This window comes from Syngnathus acus, chromosome 3 (assembly GCF_901709675.1).
Source record: "Syngnathus acus chromosome 3, fSynAcu1.2, whole genome shotgun sequence".
Lineage (NCBI taxonomy): Eukaryota > Metazoa > Chordata > Actinopteri > Syngnathiformes > Syngnathidae > Syngnathus > Syngnathus acus.
Window position 1 is genome coordinate 15,228,644 of NC_051089.1, and position 24,475 is coordinate 15,253,118.

The 24,475-nt window shown below is 40.3% G+C and overlaps 1 protein-coding gene across 1 annotated transcript in view; it reads right to left on the bottom strand.

Annotated features, from left to right (window-relative positions):
* Nucleotides 1-1,347: 1,347 nt before the first annotated feature.
* igdcc3 (immunoglobulin superfamily, DCC subclass, member 3) overlaps nt 1,348-24,475 on the bottom strand; it is a 52,343-nt gene continuing 29,215 nt past the window's right edge. The window contains exons 4-14 of the mRNA XM_037246834.1: nt 23,825-23,955; nt 23,407-23,544; nt 20,311-20,469; nt 15,426-15,591; nt 6,776-7,023; nt 5,927-6,091; nt 4,985-5,173; nt 4,776-4,880; nt 4,550-4,685; nt 4,253-4,460; nt 1,348-3,787 (exon numbers count right to left, since the gene is read on the bottom strand). Of these exons, the coding sequence (XP_037102729.1) occupies nt 3,644-3,787; nt 4,253-4,460; nt 4,550-4,685; nt 4,776-4,880; nt 4,985-5,173; nt 5,927-6,091; nt 6,776-7,023; nt 15,426-15,591; nt 20,311-20,469; nt 23,407-23,544; nt 23,825-23,955 (1,789 nt within the window). The 3' untranslated portion in view covers nt 1,348-3,643. The remainder of the gene's footprint in view (nt 3,788-4,252; nt 4,461-4,549; nt 4,686-4,775; nt 4,881-4,984; nt 5,174-5,926; nt 6,092-6,775; nt 7,024-15,425; nt 15,592-20,310; nt 20,470-23,406; nt 23,545-23,824; nt 23,956-24,475) is intronic.

The window sequence follows — 24,475 nt, forward strand, 5'->3', positions numbered from 1 at the left end:
GTGGAAACGGGCCAAAAGATCAGACCCCGCTAGCTCCATCACTGCCCCAAGTAAAAAGCCAAATTCCTGAACCAAGGTAATGGTGAATGGGCTAAAATAGGCTAAAAAAGAAGAAACATTTTTCAATGTGCCAAAGAAATGAAACTGTAACCTCTTTTTTTCCTCTGTTGTCTTGACTAATGGCCGTCACAACATCAGTCAGGGAGCAAACAGCTTGAGCTCATTACATCTTACAGGTTGCAATATACAGCCACCCAACAACCTGACCGATTGGAATCTAATCACCGTAAACATGATCATCACCGTGGTACATTGCCAGTGAATCAGGTTAAATAAACAGTGTGGCATTCAAACTTGACACATCCACTGGTGCCGCATGAGCAATTTCCTGTGGGAGATGAACCCAAAATTACAATGACTAACTAAATAATACAGAAAGAAAGGACAAAAAAGCTCAACGCTTGATTGTAATTTAAATCGTATTTTTTACAAAATCTTAAATAGTTATCAAGGCTGGAACAGCCTCTGAGATTCCACATCACATCAGTGGTTCTTAAATGCCCAAGTAGAGTAAGTATTATTTGGAGATGCTTTTTTTTTTTTTTTATACAAGCAAGTGATCCAAAAATGTAACTTCTATGTTTTGTACTTTCAGTTTATGTGAAATTAAGTGTGCATTAATTTCCAAGTCAGTGTCGAAATACAACTTTGGGAGCAAACTGCAAACACAATACCTTTTGACTTCTAATTTATAAATGTTGTCTTCCCTTCAAAGATATGCTATTTAGCTAGCGATCAACTTTGCAAGATTTGAATCATTTTAAAGAGTTTTACTTCAAGCCTGTGGCCAAGACCACACTTTGAACCAAAGGCACACATGCTTGCCACACTATTCAATTAGCTTATGTGAAGCAGGAGTCATTCTTTAAGAAATACCATAAAGATGAAGGCCAAATGTACATATGACTGATTTAAAATACGCTTTCAATATGATGTGATGGATAAAACGAGGGTTAAGGAACACAAAACCCAAGTAGTGTTCCTGATGCTTTGCATTTAAGAAGCTAACAAGATGTTCTCAAAAGGATGGACCTATGAATATAAAGTACGTTGATGTCTGTGCATGATTCACTCTGAGCAAATAAATGAAAGATAGTTTCTTCATTTTGTGTGTACTGAGTTTTAAGTCCCACCCACTTTACTTTTGACAGTTTATTTATTCAAAGGTAAACAATCACCAGTGACAAAAATAATTTTGACATTTTGTGATGTGAAAAAAAGTCATATGAAAAAGCCACACATTCACTTCAACTAGAAACTAAACAAGAACCTAGACTGTGATGACTGGTGCATTAAAGAGGGATTCAACATTATGTGTGTGTGTGTGTGTGCCATCCTGACTATTTCACCATCTAGTGAATGCTGACTATTTGCATATACAGTATTTACATTTGTTTGTACTGTATATGAGTGTAGTTGTGTTTCTACTCGGCATGTTTTCATAAAGACACAAAAAAAGAACAGAAACTACTGAGGTAGATTACCATGATGCATTTCAAAGCGAGACCCTGTGATGCCACTGGACCAAGAACTGTGGAGAGACAAGAACTGCCGAATGATGACATCCACCTCCCCCATTTAGCTTTTTGTTAGAGGTCATTGACATCCCGCATAATTCTGTTTCTGACACCAGTATTTACACAAGACAGAAGGCCAGTAGTGATGGTTTGTGGAATAGGTTAAAGGTAGGCTAGCGTGATGAACAACTATCATGGCTCGTCAACGTCTTCATTTTCATTTGATTTTAGTAAGAAGCTTACTGAGATTGAAGATTCAATGACACTGAATAAGTCAACATTTTGGCCAAACAATTTTTTCCCTATGTTGAGAAAGTTAGCGAATGAATCTGCCAAAACCAAAACATTAAAAACATTTTAAAAACTCGAGGAAAGGCAATTCCTTCAGTATTCAAAAATAACAACATAAGGATTGCCTATAGGTGTGAATGTGAGTGAGAAAGACTACGATCAACTCGCTACCGGTCCTGGATGCATGTACCCCGCCTCTCGCCCAAGGTCAGCTGGGATAAGCTCCAGCTCACCCGCGACCCTGATGAAATGGACTGGTGTAGAAAATGCATGAATCAAGGTCATGAACAGACTTTGTCTGACAACCCAATGGTTAAAAAGAACGTTATGTGTATTTAAGCATGCTAGCATGCTTCTCAGGATTTATTTGGGCAGCCAAAAGAGGTGGCACACATTTTGTTATAAGAGCAATGTAAGTCCCAGTATGTGCTGCTACACTGAACCTAATAACCTACTCTTCGTCACAATCCAATTAATGAAGTGCCATTGTCTGTCTTATCCAATTTGCTGTAAGTAAATGATTGACCAAAATGTTGACCTATACTTGCAAAAGTGGTTAATACGTCTTGGCAGTTTAATCAGATTTGTGCTTGTTTTTAAAACTAAACAACAAAACCAAAAATTGGACTTGCACATAACATCTACATTGATACACACACAGTCATACCATTAATTTGTGTCATTTTGCAGTTGTCCAATTGAGCATTAAATATCACATTAAGCAGTAAATTGTCTGGAAAATATTATGTCCATTGCAGCTTACGTTTAGGAGTGTTTTATTCTATCTGCTAAAGGATCTATTTCCCTCAAAATGTAAAACAAAAAACAATAGTAAAATAATCCTTCAAAATGGAACAACAGAGCTAAAATCAATAGCACATGACATCACATACATGACATATTGCATGTGGAACTGAATATGTTTGTATCCACAGACAGCAAATTCTTCAAACTGAGGAGATCAGAAACAAAGATAAACTACAACAGTGACATGAACAATATGTTGAGGTAGAACATTGACTTCAACATTTGGAAGTGCTTTATGTTGGATACTCGTTTTTTATTCTGCTTCAAGAAGCACAGGAGGAGAGAGGATTTTTGACATCTGAGGTAGAGCGGCACCTGATCTTCTAATTCTGACCCATCGGCTTCTCTGCATGTACAGTTAGCGTGAACACAGGGGAAGATAAAGTCCCTAAAGGCTTCCCACAACACATTCATTCCGGCTGAGGTAGGTTTTTGTTGAATAAAAGGTTCACGCATGCCTAGAACCTGTATGAGGGCCCAGAATTCACAACGGTGGGGAAAAAAAAGTCCTGAGACAAAACTGACTGAGTGCCTGGAAGAAGGTTTCGGTCTTCTGTGAGCAACAAGATGAAATCGTTGCTATGTTTCAGCAGGTAGCTGGCGTCTTTGATATCCACAGAAGAGTAGTCCAAGAACCACTTTGACAGAGAGATGATAAAGATACAGTACAGTATATATATATGCAAATATATTTTTTAAACTTAAAAATGATATTATCTTTGTATAACAAGGACATCTGGGGTCTCTCTTCTGTGTGCTGCCAAACACCAGAAAAAAACAAACAACCAGACAGTGAGAGTAAAGAACACTTAACTGGTAAGCCTGGCGAAAAACAAGTCCCCCAAAAATGAGTTCTAGACTCTCTAGAACATTTTAACTTACCAATAAAAATCTTTGCACAAAATGCAAACTACTTTGAAAAGAAAACCTGAGTGAGAGAGAATCTGAGTGGACACTTGGTACATTGATTAGCCTTGGTTCTGTTGAGCCGTTCGTGTCGCAGGCGACGCTTGGAAATGCGTCTCTGTGTCCTGCTCCACATGAAATTCATCCAGTGGTATTGTGGACAACTGGGTGTCATTTGGCGAGTAGGTCAAAAGGGTTGTGTCAGCCTGAAAAAAGAAAAAGATTGTTTTAAAAAGTCTGTTTTGCTTGGTTTTGATTCAAACGGATTCCAGTAAGAACTTTATTGATGGACTACGGAGTGATGTTGGAGAGACCACCTGAGTGGGGCAATGTATTGCGCCCGTGGATCGAGCGGCTGGTAGAGGAATGAAATGGCAAGACATTGATGGGTCATTTTATTTTCAAGCTATTTTTCCCAGCAAGTTATGTATTTCACTTCACTCTTCACTGCGCCACACTTCCTTTTTTTTTAATAGTAGCTCAGTGGCCCCTAGCCTGAAATTTTAGGGGTGTAAGTATAAGATGTAGGGGCGCACACTGCAAATCAACTTGTATAAATGTTCACATTTTCCACATTCTTACTATACATATTCCTGATAAATGGGCTGAAATGTGATTTGTCAGCAACAAAATACATTCAATCTTGTCGCCACTGCTCTATGAAGACTCACCACGTGTGGGTCTTGCGTGTTGGATTGAGGGAAGAGTCTCTCCAGCTCGTTGCTGTCAACCACTTTGTTCCCTTCGGCGCTGCAATTGACCTCCATTTCTCTTCTGTTGGCTGTGTTCAGCCCAGAGCCCTCCTGGGAAGAAGAGGCTTCTAGCGCTGTACTCTGTGCCGCCTGGGGGGTGGCCTGAGCTGCCTTACACATCATCAACCTGAGGATTACCATGGTCACAATTTAAAACACTCGTCTACACTTGTGACATGGAGACATTAATCCTTAACATGGGTTATTGGAACACACCTGCCACGGTAGCTGAACACCAGGAAGAGCACACAGAAGATGATACAAGTCACTCCAATGTGAATACCAATTATGATGCCAGTGGTGGATGTTTTGCTCTGTTCATCTTGCACACAGTCACAGGAGGCATCTAGAACTGGTGAGACAGGACACATTAAGTTCCAACAAGTGCACACGTTAAAGTGCATCACAGTACTCGTAAAGTACATTTGTGCCAAGCAATTACCAGATTTCTCCAAAGCCTCTCGGAGTGAAACAAAACGCATGGTGGCATTGCCATCTCCGTGTTGGTTGTATGCCAGCAAATTTATTTCATAAACCATTGAAGGATCTGGACAAAAGACACATGGCAGATATTCACACAATGAGTAAAGTACTCTTGAAAGAAACATCCATAATATTTAGTTCAAGGAGTAATCTGTTGAAGCCTCTCACCCAGCTGAGTGATGTTGTACTGGGTAGCATTGCGCGGTAAGAAAATAGGACCAGTAAACACTGCCGTGTGGGCTCTTCTGTAATACAGCCGAAAGCCTTGGTGTTGTCCCATCTTGGTGGAAGCTTCCCACATTGCTTGCACGACACTGCTGTTGACAACTTTGGCAAAGAGAGAGGGAGGTGCTGGAACTGCAACACAAGACAAGACATTATCAAACTTGGCCAAGTAGCAATGATGTTGACTACCGTATTTTCCGCACTATAAGGCGCACCTAAAAACCTCCAATTTTCTCAAAAGCCGACAGTGCGTCTTATATATGGACCAATATGGATTCGTGGATGAAGACTAACTTATTAAAGTAAGCTTTACGTGTTTATTTTGTGTGTTGTGTGATATTAACGTTTGAGCAATGTTGAGTTACTGATATATTGTTTTCACTATTTCGATTGTTACTATATTGTGATTGCATTAACGTTTGAGCAACGTTGAGTTTTTTATTCTATGCGCCTTATAATCCGGCGCGCCTTATGTATGGACAAAGTTTTGAAATGGGCCATTCATTGAAGGTGCGCCTTATAATCCGGTGCGCCTTATAGTGCAGAAAATACGGTATTTCTTTGAATCCTACTTTTAAAGTGTGTTGGATTGGGGCATTGTATTTTTCGTCTTTCTAGTAACCTCGTACAAAAAAGTACAAAAAACAAGACTCATGATTGTGGATCTGCTAAGGTGCTTTTAAAGAAAGGCACAGCAAGTCCAAAGATGTTGACACCTTCACTCTGCCTCTTATTTGGATCTCTACATAGTGCAACAATACTTGGACATCCTTTTGTGGATTTGTGGATGAGGTATAATAAAAGAATACAAAAGTCTTTGCTGTCTTTCATTGCTTTGACTAATGGTATGACGGGTGTATTCTATGTTTAGTTTTCTGCACTCACCTTCCCCATGAGTGATCTCTGCGGCACCGTCCGATGGCTTGCTGGCCCCGTGGGACGTGTAGGCTTTGACGTAGAAGGTGTAACTGGTGGAAGGCTCGAGATCGCGGATGACCTGCTGCAGCGTCACCTTACTGACTGCCTCCTCGTACTCCATTTCCATTGGGTCTGATTGTGAGCAATTAGAGCGATACGCCATAAAAACGGATGAAGTCGCAGAAAAATATGATTAAAATTTGATTATTCTTTTGCATTCCTGTGATGTTAAAAAAAGCTCTAGAGAGGAAACAATATATGCATTAGTTTCTATTACAATTGAATAGTTCTCGCTTATTCACTGGATTTGCTGGCTGGTAATTAATAGCGAATGTACTTTGGCCTTGGTCTCGGGAATTTTAGCCAGAGGTAGAGATGGGGGCGTGTTATTGCATATTATTGCTCTTAATCCAGAGACACCCAACCATAACTGCGGTCTACCTCCAGCCCTAAACTATCAGGCTATGCCATCCTGAAAGTGTAATTGCACCAACCTTATTGAATCATGCCTAGGGCCTTTAATTACACATGAGGGAGATCAACTGAGAAGAGCAGCTGGGACTGATCTGAAGCTATATAATGTACGTATTCTCTTCTCCATACTAACGTTAGCAAACGTGCGACCAATTGCTTTGATCATTAAAATGTTTTGATGAAATGTATTTTATAGAATACATTCCCCTTTCATTAGAATTTTCACTGCATACCTCTAATTGGCTCTTAATTTTGCAAGGTGGGATTTCTGGCATTAGTCAGGCACTCGCATCCTTGCAAGTCATTTACATTTTGCTCTCTGGCTTTTGATTGCATCCTCACCTAGCGTCCTGCGGATGTGGAGCACGTAACCGATGATGTCTTGTGTGTTCTGATCGGGCTCCCTCCAAGACACTCGGATGGTGGTAGGTGAGAGGGCCTTGGCCTGCACGTTGGTGGGCACACCGGGGAGTCCGTCAGCCCAGAGCACCGTGAGACGAGCGCTGGCCTGCGTGGAGCCGGCGCTGTTCTCAGCGATGCACTGGTAGATGGCCTCGTCGTCCTGACTGATGCTGTATATCGTCAGTGTGCTGCGAGAGGGAGAAAAATGAGCTTCATTATCATTTGCATCATAAAATAGCAGTAGGTGTATTGTTGTCTTAATAATATGAACCCATATGAGCTTTGGGTGGGTCTGATTCACCAGTATGGCTTCACATTTTTTTGTCCTTAAAAATTGACCTGATTGGGAAGTGTAGTTCCAAAGTTCTGTCGTCATCTTTTGACTCAAATAAGGCAGAGGGAATAGGGGGCACACTGACCAGCAACAATTGCATTTTTTTTAATTGCATTTATCCATTACGGTCAAGTGCCATCAAAAAGGTACGTATGGTGGGAGCCGTGGATTGAATTTGAAGGTCATCAGGTGTGTGTTTAGCATAGAGTTTTTCCACTATGCGGTATATGTAATTTACCGAATTGGTACTGCCAGACTTAGAATGTTTAACATTGCGAATGTAGTTAAAATGAAGAATGAATCTGAATGAAAAATGCACGTACAGCACAAATATTAAAGCTTATTAAATTGAGCTAGTGTAGCTAATATGGCCAGGGAGTGTTTATGCTGTTGTGTAAGCTGTTTTTTCACTTACAGCCAATGTCAAAGCAAATCCTGAATTCTCCCTTCACATATGGTATACAAAGCAGAAAAAAATGAGCGCCACCACCCACCCCTCAAAAATAGATTCTGTGCAGTTCTTATGCAAATGGTAAAACAAATCAATATCAAATATTGCTTTCACTGTGTACGGGCAGAGGGTTCACAGTCAAGGAAATTGTCATGCACACTGCACGCACCTCATCCAGAGCATATATTTCAACCTGGTTTGTCATCTACTGGAACTCCCTTTGGAGCATAAATCGATTTCGGAGTTTCAAAAAAAGCAATTTGCCAACATCAGTGAGCCTTTTTTTGTGTACACACACACCACACACACACACACGCACGCACACACACATGCACACGTATACACAGTCGTTAACCACAAAGCTGAGACAAACACAGCTTCCCAGACAAGGTAAATCTTTTTTCCTCTCAATGCTTTTACTTGACAATCTCGCCATTCTATCACTGCCACTGACTGTCGATCACGGCAGATTTCTCCTTCCTGGATTGTGAATTGGCTGTACATCAGACAATATACATTTTTGTGTGTGTGTGTGTGTGTGTGTGTGTGTGTGTGTGTTTGTTCTTGACAAGTATAGAAATGCAAAACAAACCTGAGTAATACAGCCGCAAAAATCAAATACATATATGACGCAGTTTACCATATTTTCCAGATTAGGAATCGCTCCAGAGTACAAGTGGCACCAGCCATAAAATGCATAATAAAGAAGAAAAAACATATAAGTCACACCGGAGTACAAGTCTCGTTTTTTGGGGGAACTTTTTTTGACAAAATCCAACACCAAGAACAGACATGAATAGGCAACAACATGTTAAACGATACGGTATGTTAACGTTGCATAAACACAAACGAGGAACTGAGAACGTGCCTGACGTAACATATTGACAGTTATTCAAATAACTATAACACAAATAACAAGTTTATCAAACCGTCCGTGTCACTCCAAATCATTAAATCCATTGAAATCTTCGTCCTCTGCATAAACAACGCCGCTGCTGACTCCGTAAGTACATGCAGCGCTGACGTCGGACTCTTCGTCAGTTGCGGTTCCAATTATTCCACAGGCCTCTATAACTATATATAAACTATAAATCAAATAACTATAACATGAATAACAAGTGTATCCGTGTCACTCCAAATCATTAAATCCATCAAAATCGACGTCCTCTGTGTCACTTATAAACAACTCCGCTGACTCCGGAAGTCAGTGGATAGTAGAAGTCAATGGATGAGACTCATCGTCAGTTGCGGTTCCAATTATTCTACAGGCCTAGAGCGCCCTCGTGCGGTTTAAAATGGACATAACATGTGAAGTGATGAGTAATGTGTTAATGATCAAGTAATAATGTGTTAATAATTTAATATAAGTCGCTCCTCATTATAAGTCGCACCCCCGGTCAAACTGAAAAAAAATGCGACTTATGATCTGGAAAATACGGTACTTCAATTGAAACAGTTCATACAAATAGTACATTATTCATTGTAATCATTTTTCTAGGAAAATGTAAATTGCAGGCTTAGAATTTTTGTAGATTTTTCGAGGTTTTTACAAAATTGCAATGCATTTCAACAGGCATCAATAATACACTGATTTTTACGATTCGCCGGCAAAGGTCCATTAAATAATTTTAAGTTGTAATATGAATCTATGTATTTAACAGTAGATGACAGACATGTCAAGTTGCATTTGCACTAGTTTTTATACCCGCCCTGTACTACAGCGTGATTAGGCTTAATATTTATTTATTTATTTATCTTTTTTGGTGTATTTGGAATGACACTCAGGATAGTACCTAAATAGTTTTAGAATTATGAGTGAGTTGATTTTGTGAAAAATATATATATATATTTTTTCATGCACTTAATGTAGGTTTGGTGTTCTGCAGTTTTGTGCCATTCTTGAATGGTAATTAATATTCACGAGAGCGCTTGGCACTGTGGAAAGCAAAGCCACAATATGTGGTTATTGTTGATGGTTCAAACCCTTTGTCATAGAAGCCTGGATCTTTTATAAATGGAATGTGAAAGTATTATGAAAAATGAAATATGTTATGAGCATGCATTTTGCATGTACGCGCGTATTTTGTTCACATGCAATGGCATTTTTTTTCATACATCTAGCTGGGAAGTGTGTGGTCCTGTGAAAGCCACCCACCCCCGGTGTCAGTAAAGGAAAAATTGTGGCATCCTCTATCATTCAAATTGCCCATCCCTGACTTACTTAAATGAAAAATATGGTGCCTTGACTGATAATGCAAAAATGTGCAAAGGCATCATCTTCAGCACCATCAAGATTATGTTGGTCTTGGTCACAATTGAATTACATGAAACGCAAATTCATTTAGCCATTTAACTTAAACAAGGGCAGCAATATCCTTAAGTGTTTGTTTTTCACATTTGCGGAATCGAGTTTCACAACAATTGTCATACCATCTTCACAACTCTGGCAGGATCATTTGAACATTGCCCAATATTATGTGTATGTATGTATATATTCCCTCAAAGCACACAAATGGGAGCGAAAAAATGAGCTTTATTCAGAGTATATAATCCATTATTTGTGGACCTTTGTATTGGCCATATGGAAAGTGGCCTTTTAGGATAGGCATGGATGATCCAAAAGTGCTCTTCTTAGTCACCAAGCCAAAATGAAGATGTGAATGATTCACTTTCCTTGTCAATTACATATAATTACATCATTACTGTTTCTTATGATGGACAGGATAAACTGTGCAATGGAGGTGTAATTATACTCTTCTGTCTGCCAGGCGGGTTGAATTGGCTCAAAAAGGACTTTTGCATTAACACCCTTTCTAAGCCAATATCACCTTTGACCTCAGAGGTGGCCGCAGTCTCCAGTCTTCCAACAACTGCTCAACCATCACACCCTTTCATACCAGCAACGGATGGAGTGATTGTAGACAGGCGACGTGACCAGGCGTCAGAGATGAGAGAGGGGCCGCCAGGGAAGCTCGACCTGATGCTGTTACCAACACACCCAGAGAGTGTGGGGGGAATTCAGTGTGAATTTTTTTTCAGCAGGTACACTATTCCGAACCTAAACACAATGATACTGTGGATGTGTAGGCTTCAGAAATACCACATCTGCTGGCAAAAAGTCGGTCCAACATTCTGAAAGGAGCTTTTGGTCTTCTCCACATTTGGAGCACAAGGGAGAAATTATGTGATTGTCTTTTTGTTGCCTTGTGCAGCTATAGAGCTGTACCATAGTGAGACATAAGAGTCTGTATGGTATTTTGAAGCATTCCAGTTAATCACAGGCATATATTATATATTACCTTTGGCGATCTATTTTCTTATGAATATGAGATATTCTGGTGACAATTTGCCAAACCTGGAAGTAAGACGTCGTTCCTGTCGAGGTGCGTTCAGTTACCGCTCACAAAGTAGGACATCTCAAAATGACAAGAAAAACTCATTCAATGTACTCAATAGCAATTACTACTACTTGAGCACATTGCACGTGTACATGGAAATATGTTATAATTTATTTGACATACCAAAATCAGAAGAGCCACGCGTCAACTCAAGTGGCAGAGAAAGATGCTCTGAGAACGTGGGTGTGTTTTATCTGCTAGGGTAGTACAGGGGTGGCGCCTCACTTTGTGATGTCACAAAGTGAAGCACCAGTCAATTTCTAGGATCGGGCGGGGGCTGCTACTGAAAGAGGTAGTAATGTGAGCAGGAATGTTCCAAGATGAGTGAATGAAGGACATTCCCACATTGTTTTTGGTTAGGAATTGGCATTTTGACATGGCTAAAAGGTTAAAAAGTTGATTTAACGTGATCATATATTTGTAGCTCACCAAATATTAACCAATCTAGATCAAGTGTCATTAATCTCAGTTAGGTCAAGTGTGATTTGTGAATTTTTTTGTTTGATGCTTAGATTTCTTGCTAATTATTGTTTGAAGAAAATTCAAATGTTGGCATCTTGCTTGGGCTAGCTATTGTTATACTTTGTAAAGCTCAGTGGTGGCTGATGAGTGCGCTGATTATTTCCACCCAAAATGCTTCTGTTTAAAGTAAGTGTTAGTCATGCTACAGCTGTAAATGTAAGCCACATTCTTTCCTACCAGGAAAAAACTACCAGAGGGATAAATGGGATCTGACGGGCTTATGGCTAAATCCCTCTTGGGTCACAAATATCACACGAAACAGCAATTGACTTTTTAAAAAGGCGATCGTCTGGTCTTGATTATATGTTTGTCACTATAAAGTATCCCAAGTTGGTAAGAAACAGATGGAAAGAGTGAAAGACAAAGTGTTTGGGGGAATGGGGGGGTAGGGAGTTGTTTGCTTGTATTGCATGAGCTCCAAAGCCAGCCTGTCCTCTCCTGACAGGATGACACCATCATTTACCCATCAGTTCAAGGTTGTTTCACGGATTGATGCATAAGGCCAGTGTGTCTGACAGTGGGGCTCTGTTGTTCCATCTCTGAGGGCGTGTTTACTTGCCATTGTCTGTGAGCAGCACCCCATCAAAAAAAACGGCATGGCTATTCCGAATCCAGCATGAGGGAATAGGACAAAGAGAGGAACAGGAAGAAAAGGTGGGGGGAAGTGTTGGGGAGACGGTCAATGAGCCGTCTGTGGTCTGAGAGGAGGGAAGGGCCCGGTGGTATGACTGATTACAGGCAAGGTCAGAGGTCAAGGCCAATGCCCAAGCCCTATGATTCGTGTGGGCTACAAACAAGAAAGAACGTCTCTTGGTGAAAGAAAATGAGCTAAAAGAATGAAGAAGAAAAGAAAGAGCCTTTTAGAGTTTGTGGAAAAATGTGTAGTTTTCAAAGAAGCCTGTTACCTCTCATGATAGTCTTCAAAAATAAACCACTCCAACCGGTTTCCTTTCTTTCCAAGTGCTACAAAGACCAATAGAATTTTTTTTTGTAAAGATGGTCAGACAGCCATTCAGTCCAATAGTCTCAAAGTGTGTCAATATTAAACAAGTGTGTTTTAATATGTATTAGCAAGGACGCAGATGTATGTGTGAAAGTGTGTGAGTTAACATGTGTCAACACGTAGCAGTGAGAACAAACAGCTTCCCCTGAGTGGCTATGTGTCCGTTTACATAAGCAGTACGAGCTGACACCACATTCAGCATTTGCCTCTTGTGTAAAGTGCAAAGGGCAACACATTTGTGCATTTTTATGTGAAACTAAGTGCTCACCAAATGAATAATAGCATTGCTGAGATATTAGTGTACATACATGCTTACTCGCTTTTTTATTAATCTGTGCATGCAAGAGTGTGCGTGAATAGAATCGATTCCCCTTCCTGCCCTTGTCCGATTTCCTCTTGAAGGTCATGAGGGATGAGGGGCTGACGGGAGTAACATTGCGGTTTGCGTATTGTTGCATAAACATACACGCCCCCTTCCGACCGTACATTAATTGAAATTGGTCGTTTGCACTCACAGTATATTCCGGCTTCCCTGTCATAACACCAATATACTTTACTGTATGAGAACAGAGGCATCGTCCTGCCCAGAGCTGTTGAATACAATTTACATATGATTACTTTTGTTTTGGCTTGGCTCAGGAGGTAAAATGCCTGGCGCCATGATTTCCCATCTACTCTGCCTCTCTGCAACACAGCAATAAAAGCAATCTACATTACAGAGGCTGTTTGAGCTTGAGGTAAAACTCATCTTCCTGTCCATGGCCCTTACCAGAAAAAAATGGACTGTTGTAACCTGAAATCAGTTGCCGTGCAAAATGAATATACAAACAAATAATACACAATATTATTGTCAGATACGTACTGTAGATTATATATTCGAAAATAGTAATGGTTGATTACGCCAAAATCAGGATCGATATTTTTGTTCCAAAGACATGACATTTTTATTATCTGGCTTACATTAGTACGTTGCTTTGTGACTTACTAAATTATTTGCAAATAACATATTTGAGCCACAACGAACTACTGGATGAAGCAACTCAGAAAATGTAAAATAACTTAAATAAAGGTTATACTGAATCTATAATTGTTTGAATGATTTGAATCGAGCAGAGGACACAATATACTAAGTCATTCGTCGACCTCCACAAAGGCCGACCAATTCTAAACATTGTCTGATATGTTGTGTTCATAATATATTGAGCGATACCATTTCACTCCATATCTGCTGCTGGCGGTAATGGACATTATCAATTGGGTAATGCCAAGCACAGAACTTTTTTTTTTTTACTGCAGTACCATCTTTTGGATCTGTCGGAGGCTGGAGCACCAACCCAGTTCATCTCAATTCAAGCAGAATGTAAATAACTTGAGAATCAAAATTTCTTTGGACATTCTCACCAGTGACACCTAAGAACATCACATTTCCTGGATTGGAAAACGCTTTACTATTACTTGGACATGTTTTTATTGCCCAAGATACAAAGTCTATTTGTATCGCGACACAAGGGAAATTTATAAGGTAGAAATATAATTCTAAATGACAGAAAGCCTTTCACGGTCAACTAGCAGTTTATGAGCTGATTAACTAATAGTAGATTACAAAATGAATCTTGATTCCCATAGCAATCAAAGAATAGTTTGTGAAGCATGACATCCACATTATAGCAGGTTCATAGATTCATAGTGGCGAGTAGAAACCCACTTCATCTTCTCATTTGCTCGTTGTACCCACTTATCATTTTGCTTTTCCCTGACAACAAAACATGGTCCTGGTCATTTGTTTTCTTCCACTCTTCTTTTCTTCTCCTTGACTAATAAAGTGTAGGCTGGAGAAGGGGCGTGGGAGTGGATGAGTACATGTGAGTGATGGTGATGTCTGCTCAATGTACTTGCTGCACTACACTGCAGCTATTGATCTTTTTTATGCATATGCAGTACACTTTCTACGTTTGCCTTATGCATAATAAAGCAATGAATAGTGGTTGGTTTCTCGCATGGCCCAAACAGAAAAAGTGAACCCTGCATGGAGTCATGTGTTACAGAATGTACGAAAAAGTATATGTGCTGGGGCTATGAAACACTGCGCGATATTTACAATAGTATGTTTTAAAAAATATTGGTCACCTTTGTTTTATTTCTTCTGAATGCACCAGTTCCACTTGGAATGAAGGCAATATTATTACAGCTCATGCATTCATTCATTTTGTACCGCTTGTCCTGTTTATGATCGCAGGCAAACTGGAGTCTATCCTAGCTGACTTTGAACGAGAGGGAGATTACAGGTCACACATAGCGACAAACAACCAGTCACACTCAAAATTCACGCCTATGGGCAATTTAAAGTCTCCAGATAACCTCTAGAGGTGTGGGCGGAAGCATTACATCTCGCAACACAGAGAAGCACATGACAAATTACACAAGCAGAGCAAGGAACCAGAGAATCTCGGCCGCCAACTGCTAACATCTCCCGTGCTGCCACAGCTCATGCAAATACATGGCAATAAAGGAAGGTGGGTACAAGCTGGTACAATGTAAATTAATCATTTAAATTATCTTTGAGATGCATTTGCAATGCCACGTTCCGTAAGACAATAAAGCAGTCGCTGCAGCATGTGGACTTTATCGTGTGAAAACATGCTCCTACAAAACTCATTGCACTCAAGGGGACCACCACGGAAAAGCATCCAATAAGGTGTACGCACATAAAGACATGCATTAAATTAGCCAGGGTAAAATGGCCAAGTTGATGGAGAAATCCCACCCAAAGGAATTTATCACAACCAGGCAAAGCAAAATAGTATTCTTCAATGTCCCAAATGTTACTTAATTGCGTCATTAAGATCTGCCCACATGTTCAATTTTGTTACTTGCCTACTTACCTGTTGTTGTTCCTGAGTTTGATTTGGCCATCAGGCTCCAGGATCTGGCCGTTCTTTAGCCAAGTGAGCTGGGGCTCAGGTTCACCCTGGGCTTGGCAGGTGAAGATAGCGGTAGTCCCCACAGGACGGGCAATGGACTGCGGAGGTTGAATAAACTCTGCAGGAGCTGAAAATGATATGCAAATGTCAGAGAAGGGTCTCACCAAAGGACACTACTTGGTAAATGTGATATATTGCAGGGTTAATCTCACAAACTACTAATTATTACCTCACAGAAGCTCTACATTTGGTTTGAATGCTTTTTTACAGTTGTAACTGGTGTCAGTTAGTATAATTACAATATCCATCCTTCCATATTCTATACCGCTTGTCCCCACGGGGGACGCGGGTGTGCTGGAGCCTATCCCAACAGTCATCGGGCAGTAGGCGAGGGACACCCTGAACTGGTTGCCAGCCAATCGCAGGGCACAGAGACGAACAACCATCCGCACTCATACTCACATCTACGGACAATTTGGAGTGCTCAAACAGCCTACCATGCATGTTTTTGGAAACCGGAGTACCCGGAGAAAACCCACGCGGACACGGGGAGAACATGCAAACTCCACACAGAGAGGGTCGGAGGTGGAATCAAACCCGCACCCTCCTAACTGTGAGGCGGACGTGCTAACCGTGCCGCCTATGATTACAATATGTCATACTAATGTAAAAACAGGAAAATAAAAAACAAAGAGGTGCAAGCAAGAGAACATTTGTTAGCCCTAATGTGCTTTAAAACACTTTAACAAATGGAAGTAAACTGCAGTTTCATCATATTATGTCTCCCCCATACTACACGCAAGCACCAATGGTCAATTAGAGCTGATAACTTATTCACATAGAGCAAGGCAGGGACTTTATAGATACTTTAAATCACATTAAGTAATTACAGTTACATCTGCCTAAGTTTCATTTTGGTTGCCGCTTTAATTAGAATAGTGATTTTTAACTATTGCGCTGAATTATTTATGCCTATGCTTATTAATAAAATGGATTTTGATGATATTTCACAGTTCACAGAGTGTAGAAAGGTGCAGAGGATAATGTTGGAATAATGCCTTGTGGTCTTAATTATCTAATGGGACCTGGAAGCATGCATGTTAGCAGTGTCAATAGTTCTTGTGAATCCTGATTAGAAAAATATCACCAAAAAAAAAATTACGGTCCCCTCCCTGAGCTGTCATCTTATCCTAGGAGAGGGCTTTGTGTGTCCCAGTGATCTAAGATAAGTTGTCTGGCGATTTATGCTCCTGGCAGGGTCACCCATGACAAACAGATGCTAGTTTAAGAGATCAGACATAGTACGGTTCATAGACCTCTAAAACCTTTGCACCTCAATTTCCCCTGCCTAGACGCTGGCCACCGGGACCTCCTCTGGAGCCAGGCTTGGAAGTGGGGCTCATTGGCAAGTGTTTGGTGGTGGGAGGGCTGCACCCATAGGGCCCAATCGGGCACAGCCCAAAGAGGCAACGTGGGTATCCCTCCCCATGGGTTCACCAAGGAGGTCATTATCAGTATCAGACTCATTATCAGTCAGTTGTGGTGTAGAAGGAGCTGAGCCGAAAGGTGAAGGTCTCAAGCTATTGGTCAATCTATGTTCCTAGCGTCACCTATGCTCATGACTGAAAGGTGGATGGATGGATGGATGGATGGATGGATGGACGGACGGACGGACGGATCATAAATGGTTTGAGCAACCATGCTGTAAATTGAACTGTCAGAATCATATCGTGGCACACCTGTTCATCTCTATGAAACAATGAGTACTGTATTTTCTGGACTATAAGTCGCAGTTTTTTTCCGAGTTTGGTTGGTGGTGCGACTTATACTCTGGAGCAACATAGGTGTGAAATTATTAACACATTATTATATCATTTCACACTAAACCGCAAGAAGGCGCTCTAGGCCTGTGTTGATAATTGTTTTGATTAGTCTGACATAAGCAACGTAGAAGAGGAAGTGCCGCATCTTCTACTTCCAGTGTTAGCGGAGTTGTTTAAAAGTGACACAGAGTTCATTGCATTTAATTATTTGGATTTACATGAATGGTTTAGTAAACTTGTTAGCATGTTATTTATGCTATAGTTATCTGAATAACTCGTTTGTTTATTATGTTAACATACCAGGCATGTTCTCAGTTGTTGTTGATGTGTCATGTAACGTTAGCATACCATACAAATATTCAGCCTGTTGTTGCCTTTATTCTATTTTTATTTTAAATTGCCTTTGAAGATGAGATGTCTGTTCTTGTTGTTGGATTTGATCCATTACATTTTCCCCAAAAATGTGACTTATACTTCAGTGCAACTTATATATGTCTTTTTCTCCTTTATTATGCATTTTATGGCTGGTGGGACTTGTACTCCAGAGCGATTTATAGTCTGGAAAATACGGTAACCTAGTAACTCACAAAGTGATGGACAAAAGAGTGTTTGACCAAGGATGAGAACATACTACAAAGTACTTCGACACATGCAAATCAGTCAAATTGTCAGATAATAGTAACACATCAGTTCCAAACCTTTGTAGTTTATTTATATACACAAAGTAAACACATGGAGACATTTTAGCCAATAGTTCTATAGTGCCTCATGCAAACATTTGAATCCATACCAACAAATTCCGACAAATGTGTCAGAATTTCCACCCACGTTTGCTGACAGCATTTGTGAGGCCTTTTACTAGCTCACTATGTTTTCTACCTTTTTCTGCTTCTTTTGTTGTATATTATGGCATGAACTTAGAGGGCTGTTTCAGGGGTGAAGGTCAGGTGGAATTCAAAAGGATATTTATTTGTACCTGTGGTATGTGTTATATCATCAGCAACATCCATATAGCTATAGCTCTTGCAATTCAATTTGCAATTCTCCTTGCATTTTTCCTGTCTTCCTTTGCAATCCAAACAATTTATAATTACCCGCATAAATTTACCGGAAGAGCTTATTTGTCTGGTCACATAATATTCTATGTGTAATTTCTATATGACATTATGCAACACAGTTGTATTAATCCTATATGGATTTTTAATATTCCTCCCAAAACCCCCATGGACAGCCAGGTTGCCAAACTTGCTACTTCTCTCAGCGGCGAGCAGGCACAGTTTGGTCCTTAACCTCACCCCTCCCACTCCCCTATTGTGTTGGGCCATCTGCCATGTGACTTAGCAGCCCAAATAAACAAGCAAGCTGTCGCTGATGTGCCCGCGCATACAATCACAGTTATATGGAGCCGCTTGCCAGACTTTCCAAGCAAAACCTAAATCAAATGTGATAGACTAACGCTGTTGCGACGCGCATGCGGAGCCGTGTCCATACGGAATTCGTATGGACTGCAATCCACACCGACTACGGTGCGTAAACTGTCCGAAAATATGCACATTACAAAAAAATGTCAGACTTCCACACATAACAATTACAAATCATGAGTTTTGAATGAACATGTGTGGTGTGCAAAGTCAACACATCACACATGAACTGAAAGTTGCCAGGGGAGACAAGAAAACCTGCAAAACCTTTGATGTCAAAAGGATGTCTTGACTTGTGTGCAGTCCAAATGGCTTTTTGAGTATTTAAGGTTGCCAATCTCTGTTCTAAAGCCATACTCCTCACGCCCATATATTCAAACTTCACAATCCATCTTTTTGCAACAGAAATCAATACCAAAAACACAGACAGTAGCACATAATTAACATCTGTTTCCCCCCTGTAAGGATAAGATGATTGTCTTTGACTTGACAGGAAGATAAAACGAAGTATTGACCTGGATCAATACTACTAAAGCAAAGTGTGGACCTGTTTAATCAATGTAAGAACAGAGTGGATGAAAGATGTTTCCTGCTTGGGGACATGTCATGCACAAGGATGCACACATCTGTCCTCATCTTAGTGGTCAAAACCACACTTATCTCTCACCTTGTCAACATGTCAACTTGCGCCATCACATGCGGATGACGAGTTGAGAAAAGAAATAATCACAGGATTATTGTGTGTCGAGGATTAATTAACAGTACAGCAAGTCAACTGTAATCAGTAATGCCCTTGTGTTTGCGTCTCACAGTTCTCCAAATGATCCAGATACCAATAAAAGCTAGCGCTCTTGGTTGCCTTGGTTCCATACACTCTTGGCTTTATTATCTTCTGACTCTGTCCATTGTACGTGTCTTTTCCTCAGTCCACTTACCGTATTTTCCGGACTTTAAGGCGCACCTAAAAACCTAAAATTTTCTCAAAAGCCGACAGTGCGCCTTATAGTCCGGTGCGCCTTATATATGGACCAAATTCCTAAATTTAAAGTGTCCCGAAGCATTGTGTCATGAAATCAATCACAAGTGGCCCGCTGAAGACTATGAATCGTGAATCAAAAAGACTATGGATCATTATTTTGTGATTATAAAGTAATTTGTTGCGTCTGAAGTTGAAATAAAAAAGATAAAATGGAGAATGATTTGATTTGGATTAAAAATCTGACATGCATTAATGGTGCGCCTTATATAAGGACAACGTTTTAAAGTGGGCCATTCATTGAAGGTGCGCCTTATAGTCCGGTGCGCCTTATAGTCCGGAAAATACGGTACTTTAAGAGTAAACTACACTTCAGAAGTGTAGGGGTCCTGGGGCAAAAACACAAACGTAACTTCCAGCACTTTATTTGGCTTATGTGTTTATTTATTTGGCTGGCAAAATAAGCTTTTGATTGGGGTAAGGAATGGATAGTGATTCATCTCCCCATAAAGCATACTGTCAAGTATAATCATACTGCAAATGTAGTTTATGAAGCAGACAAGAGCATGCAGATACTAACTTGCATGAATTTTGACAATGTGACATTCCTTTCCACCAGGACTCACCTTGAACCACTAGACGGCCCTGAGCAGTCCTCCGCACACGGGTCCCTGGTTTGTTAGCAGCACACACATAAACTCCTGAGTGCTGCACGCCAACATCAGAAATCATCAAGTTTCCGGTGCCAAGTACTTGGATACCCTCCACACCGATGGGACGTCCATCTTAAAAAGAGAAAAGGAAAGTAAGCAGATATTTGAGAAGACAAGGTGTTTCATAAATGACCTTTGCCAATGGTGCTTTGTTTTAATCAGCATGGGTTATACTGCTGCGTGATCAACCTTAGGTGTTCATCTTCTTTATTATAATCTATTTCAATATTTATGAAGCTTGGTTTCCAAATAGAATTTTAGAATAGATATAGCTTACATACAATATCTCAGTCAAATCAGAATGATCTTGTGTTGTTTATTTTCATTTAACATGGGCAGTCAAAACACAATTTTCAACAAGTTTCTACATTTTAGATTCTCTTAATGTGTATACCGTCATGAATGCTGCACTCGCTGAGTGCCCTTCACTTATTATACTATGACAAATCTTCAGCAACTTGTCTTATACAATTCAAGGATGCAACTGCTCATGCCTGTAGTGCTTTTTTTCTTTCTTTGAATGTACAGTAGTTGAGAACATACAGGTGATGTTTAGATAATGTGTAGGTCGCTGAGATAGAGATGATAATCACACATTCACATTCTATAAATTCTTAGTATTGGATAGACTAAAAAGAGCTGTAAGAAGAAACCACTTTTCAAACGCTATTTAGTTAGTTTATGTTTAATCTCCTTCTTTCATGTATCTCCAAATTAATTGAGGTGTTCAACCTTTCTATTTGCAACAGCCAAAGAGCATGTGGTTAATAAGTGATGTAGACATACAGATTTTAGCTACAGTGATGACACTTCCAACTGCAATTTCTACTCCTATCTTTGCTTCGAATAGACCGCCGCTCTTGCTGTACCTACATGATAAGCAATCACTTTTGTCTGCTCCCTATCTGCAGTCCCCACTCCAACAATGACTTGTGCCTGTCTCTGATATTAGCAATTGGGGAAAGTCAAAGGGGACCTTTTCAATCCCTTTTCAGAGTGAAATTCTGCAGCCTGTAAAGTCCGCATACAAATGTGTAAAAAGTCTATTTAACTGTTTGACTGACAATCAAACTTGTGGCCCATTTCAAAGAGAGGTCACACAGAAACTTTGTCATCTTGTAATGTAAGGTTAGGTCAAAAAATAAGTGGGTAGCATGATGGGTCCAGTGGTGAGCACGTCTGCCTCACAGTCAAGATGTCCTGGGTTTTAAATTGTGATCCAAGCCCTATTGTGTGGACTTTGCCTTTTCCCACTGTGCTCGTATTGATTGCCTTTGGACAGAAGACTCCAAATTGCTAGGTCGAAAGTCTCTAAATTGATCGTAGCTGTGTATGTGTGAATTTTTGTTTGCCTACAAGTGCCCCATATAAGGACAGGACACATAGAAAAAGGACGTACTGATCGTTAAAATAAATGTAAACCTTACAATACCAAGCGACCGGCTGACCAAAACATTAAGCATTAGCACAATAATGAAATAAAGATGTTGATAATCTTCATTATTGACGAAAAGTTATAACATCTTTGTGTTTTGTGAGGTCCGACAATGCTCAAATTGGAGCTACCGTAATTTTCGGACTATAAGTCGCGGTTTTTTTTCATAGTTTGGGTGGGGGGGCGACTTATACTCAGGAGCGATTTATATACATATATATGGGGTTTTTTCACTTTTTTGGGCATTTTATGGCTGGTGCGACTTATACTCCGGTGCGACTTATAGTCCGAAAATTACGGTAAATAAAATGATTATAATATAAATAGCAGCTAGCTTGAACGGTGCTGGGGCAAACCCTGCAGTGCCTGGCATTATAGTGTGGTTATTGTAGGTTTCTGTCATAAGTAACTCCCCGCAATTACCCGCTAGACCGCAAAATATCAATCCAGCTTTGTCTAAACAATAGCGCATTTATTCTTTCTGCCCCTATTACGGCAAAATTTCTTATTCTCGCGTTGCCTCAGCCAGGAACTAATTCACTTAGTGTCAGAAAAGAGAAAGCTGGAGCTCACAGGGCGTGGCGCAGCTCAATGAATAGGAACAAAAAACTCTGGCATTAAGCAATGAGCATTGTGAAACTATTAGCTTCATTATGCATCTTATCCCAGCCTCTTTGAAGTACTAATTCAATCTGTACAAATCCTAACGTGTAGTGTAAGATTGAAGTGTCAATGTGATTATTCTTCAACTGTTGATGGGAGGGGCTCCAGTTTATATTTGGAGCAACGAGTCAGTTTTAATAATAGGTAAGGAAAACAGATGTCATGTTGAAAAACTAATCAGGACAGATTTGAGTACCGTATTTTCCGCACTATAAGGCGCACCGGATTCTAAGGCGCACCTTCAATGAATGGCCCATTTTAAAACTTTGTCCATATATAAGGCGCACCGGATTATAAGGCGCACCTTCAATGAATGGCCCATTTTAAAACTTTGTCCATATATTTGGACACGCTTGCTGGAGTGGCTCAATATTGGTCCATATATAAAGCGCACCGGATTATAAGGCGCACTGTCGGCTTTTGAGAAAATTTGAGGTTTTTAGGTGCGCCTTATAGTGCGGAAAATATGGTAATAGTCAAGAATTACAATGAGCACCAAGGGAGGGGGAAGCTCATTGCATGTGTCTCAGCCTTACAACGCAATTAGTCTCCAGGATCTCCTCAGTTTCCTGCGAGCTTCATGAGGAGATGAACCATGTACTTATCAACAACACAATGTTTAATATATACAGCCCTTAAGTCGCATGTTGTCCCATTGCATCACATATAGTACACAACAGGTTACACTGAAACAACACCGCGTGTATTAAAAGACAACCCATGACGATACAAAGCGGAGTGGTTGTGAGAATACCAATGTAGATGCATCACCCACGCTGATATAGCATGCATGACTGAGCAAATTGATAGTCTGGACATCAGTGACATACAGAATAACATAAAAAAAAAACATACAAATGAAAAAACATATAAAAATAGACAGCTCTGATTTAATCTTGTCTTTTCATTACCAAGCCTGCTCCAAGACACAATGGGGCGAGGGTATCCAGTGGCGACACACTCCAAAATGGCCGTTTGGTGAACAGTAAGGGTGAGATTTTCTGGACCAACTAGGATCATTGGTTCTTTGTAAACAGATGACTGGGATCCTGGAAAAAGAAGGGTGGATATTTAAGATAGGAAAGGGAATGATGGATGGCATCCTTTAATTGGATTTCTCTACAGTTCCTCAGAACAATATACTATCTCTTGGATCTGACAGATAAACAATAGGTTTGGAAAATCTTGGTAAGTATACTGTAATGGTGACAAGTGCAAGGAATCAGGACTCGGAAGGCATGATTATACAGTAAAGCGCGTCAATAGTTTGTCCCACAGTGAGAATATGAAAATGCTCATGGTATGCTGCTATTAAAGTTGTGAAACAACCTGAAACGGAAAGAAGGGCCTCAGCACTGTGTTTCACTCCTGCACTGTTATGAGCCACACAGCAAAATTTGCCACTGTCCTCCTCGCGCACTCCTGTAATTTGCAGAACACCTGTAGGCAGGAGAGTGTACCTACAAGAAAAAAGAAGGTGCAAATTATTACTCACAATAGATTTGGCATTTTGATAGACTAAATTTTTATGGATCTATACAGCCAAATTATCTAAGGTGTCTTTGTTAACTTAGTGGCCTCGGGTCTTATTATTTTCTGTTGTTTGCAAATGGTGTGATCTTCAGTGTTTACGTATGTGCTTTGGCTTTTAGGTTCTTCATCATGTGGAAAGCTTAAGTGTCTCTTTCACACAGGCATTAAGAAGGAGATTGACAGGAGGATTGGTGTCACACTATTGGACCTTGGTGGTGAAGAGAGTTCAGGCAAGCAGCCAAGCTCTCGATTTATCTAGCCCACTTACGTTCCCATTCTCTCCTATGAGCATATAAGAGTAATGAGGTCTAGGTAGTGGACTCAAAGAATGCTGTTAAGCACACACAAACATACACACACAGGTATTGTAAGGTGAGGCTCTTCACCGTCTGGGAGGGACTCAAAGTCAAGACACTTATTCGTCCAAGTTAGCAGGAGCCACTTGAG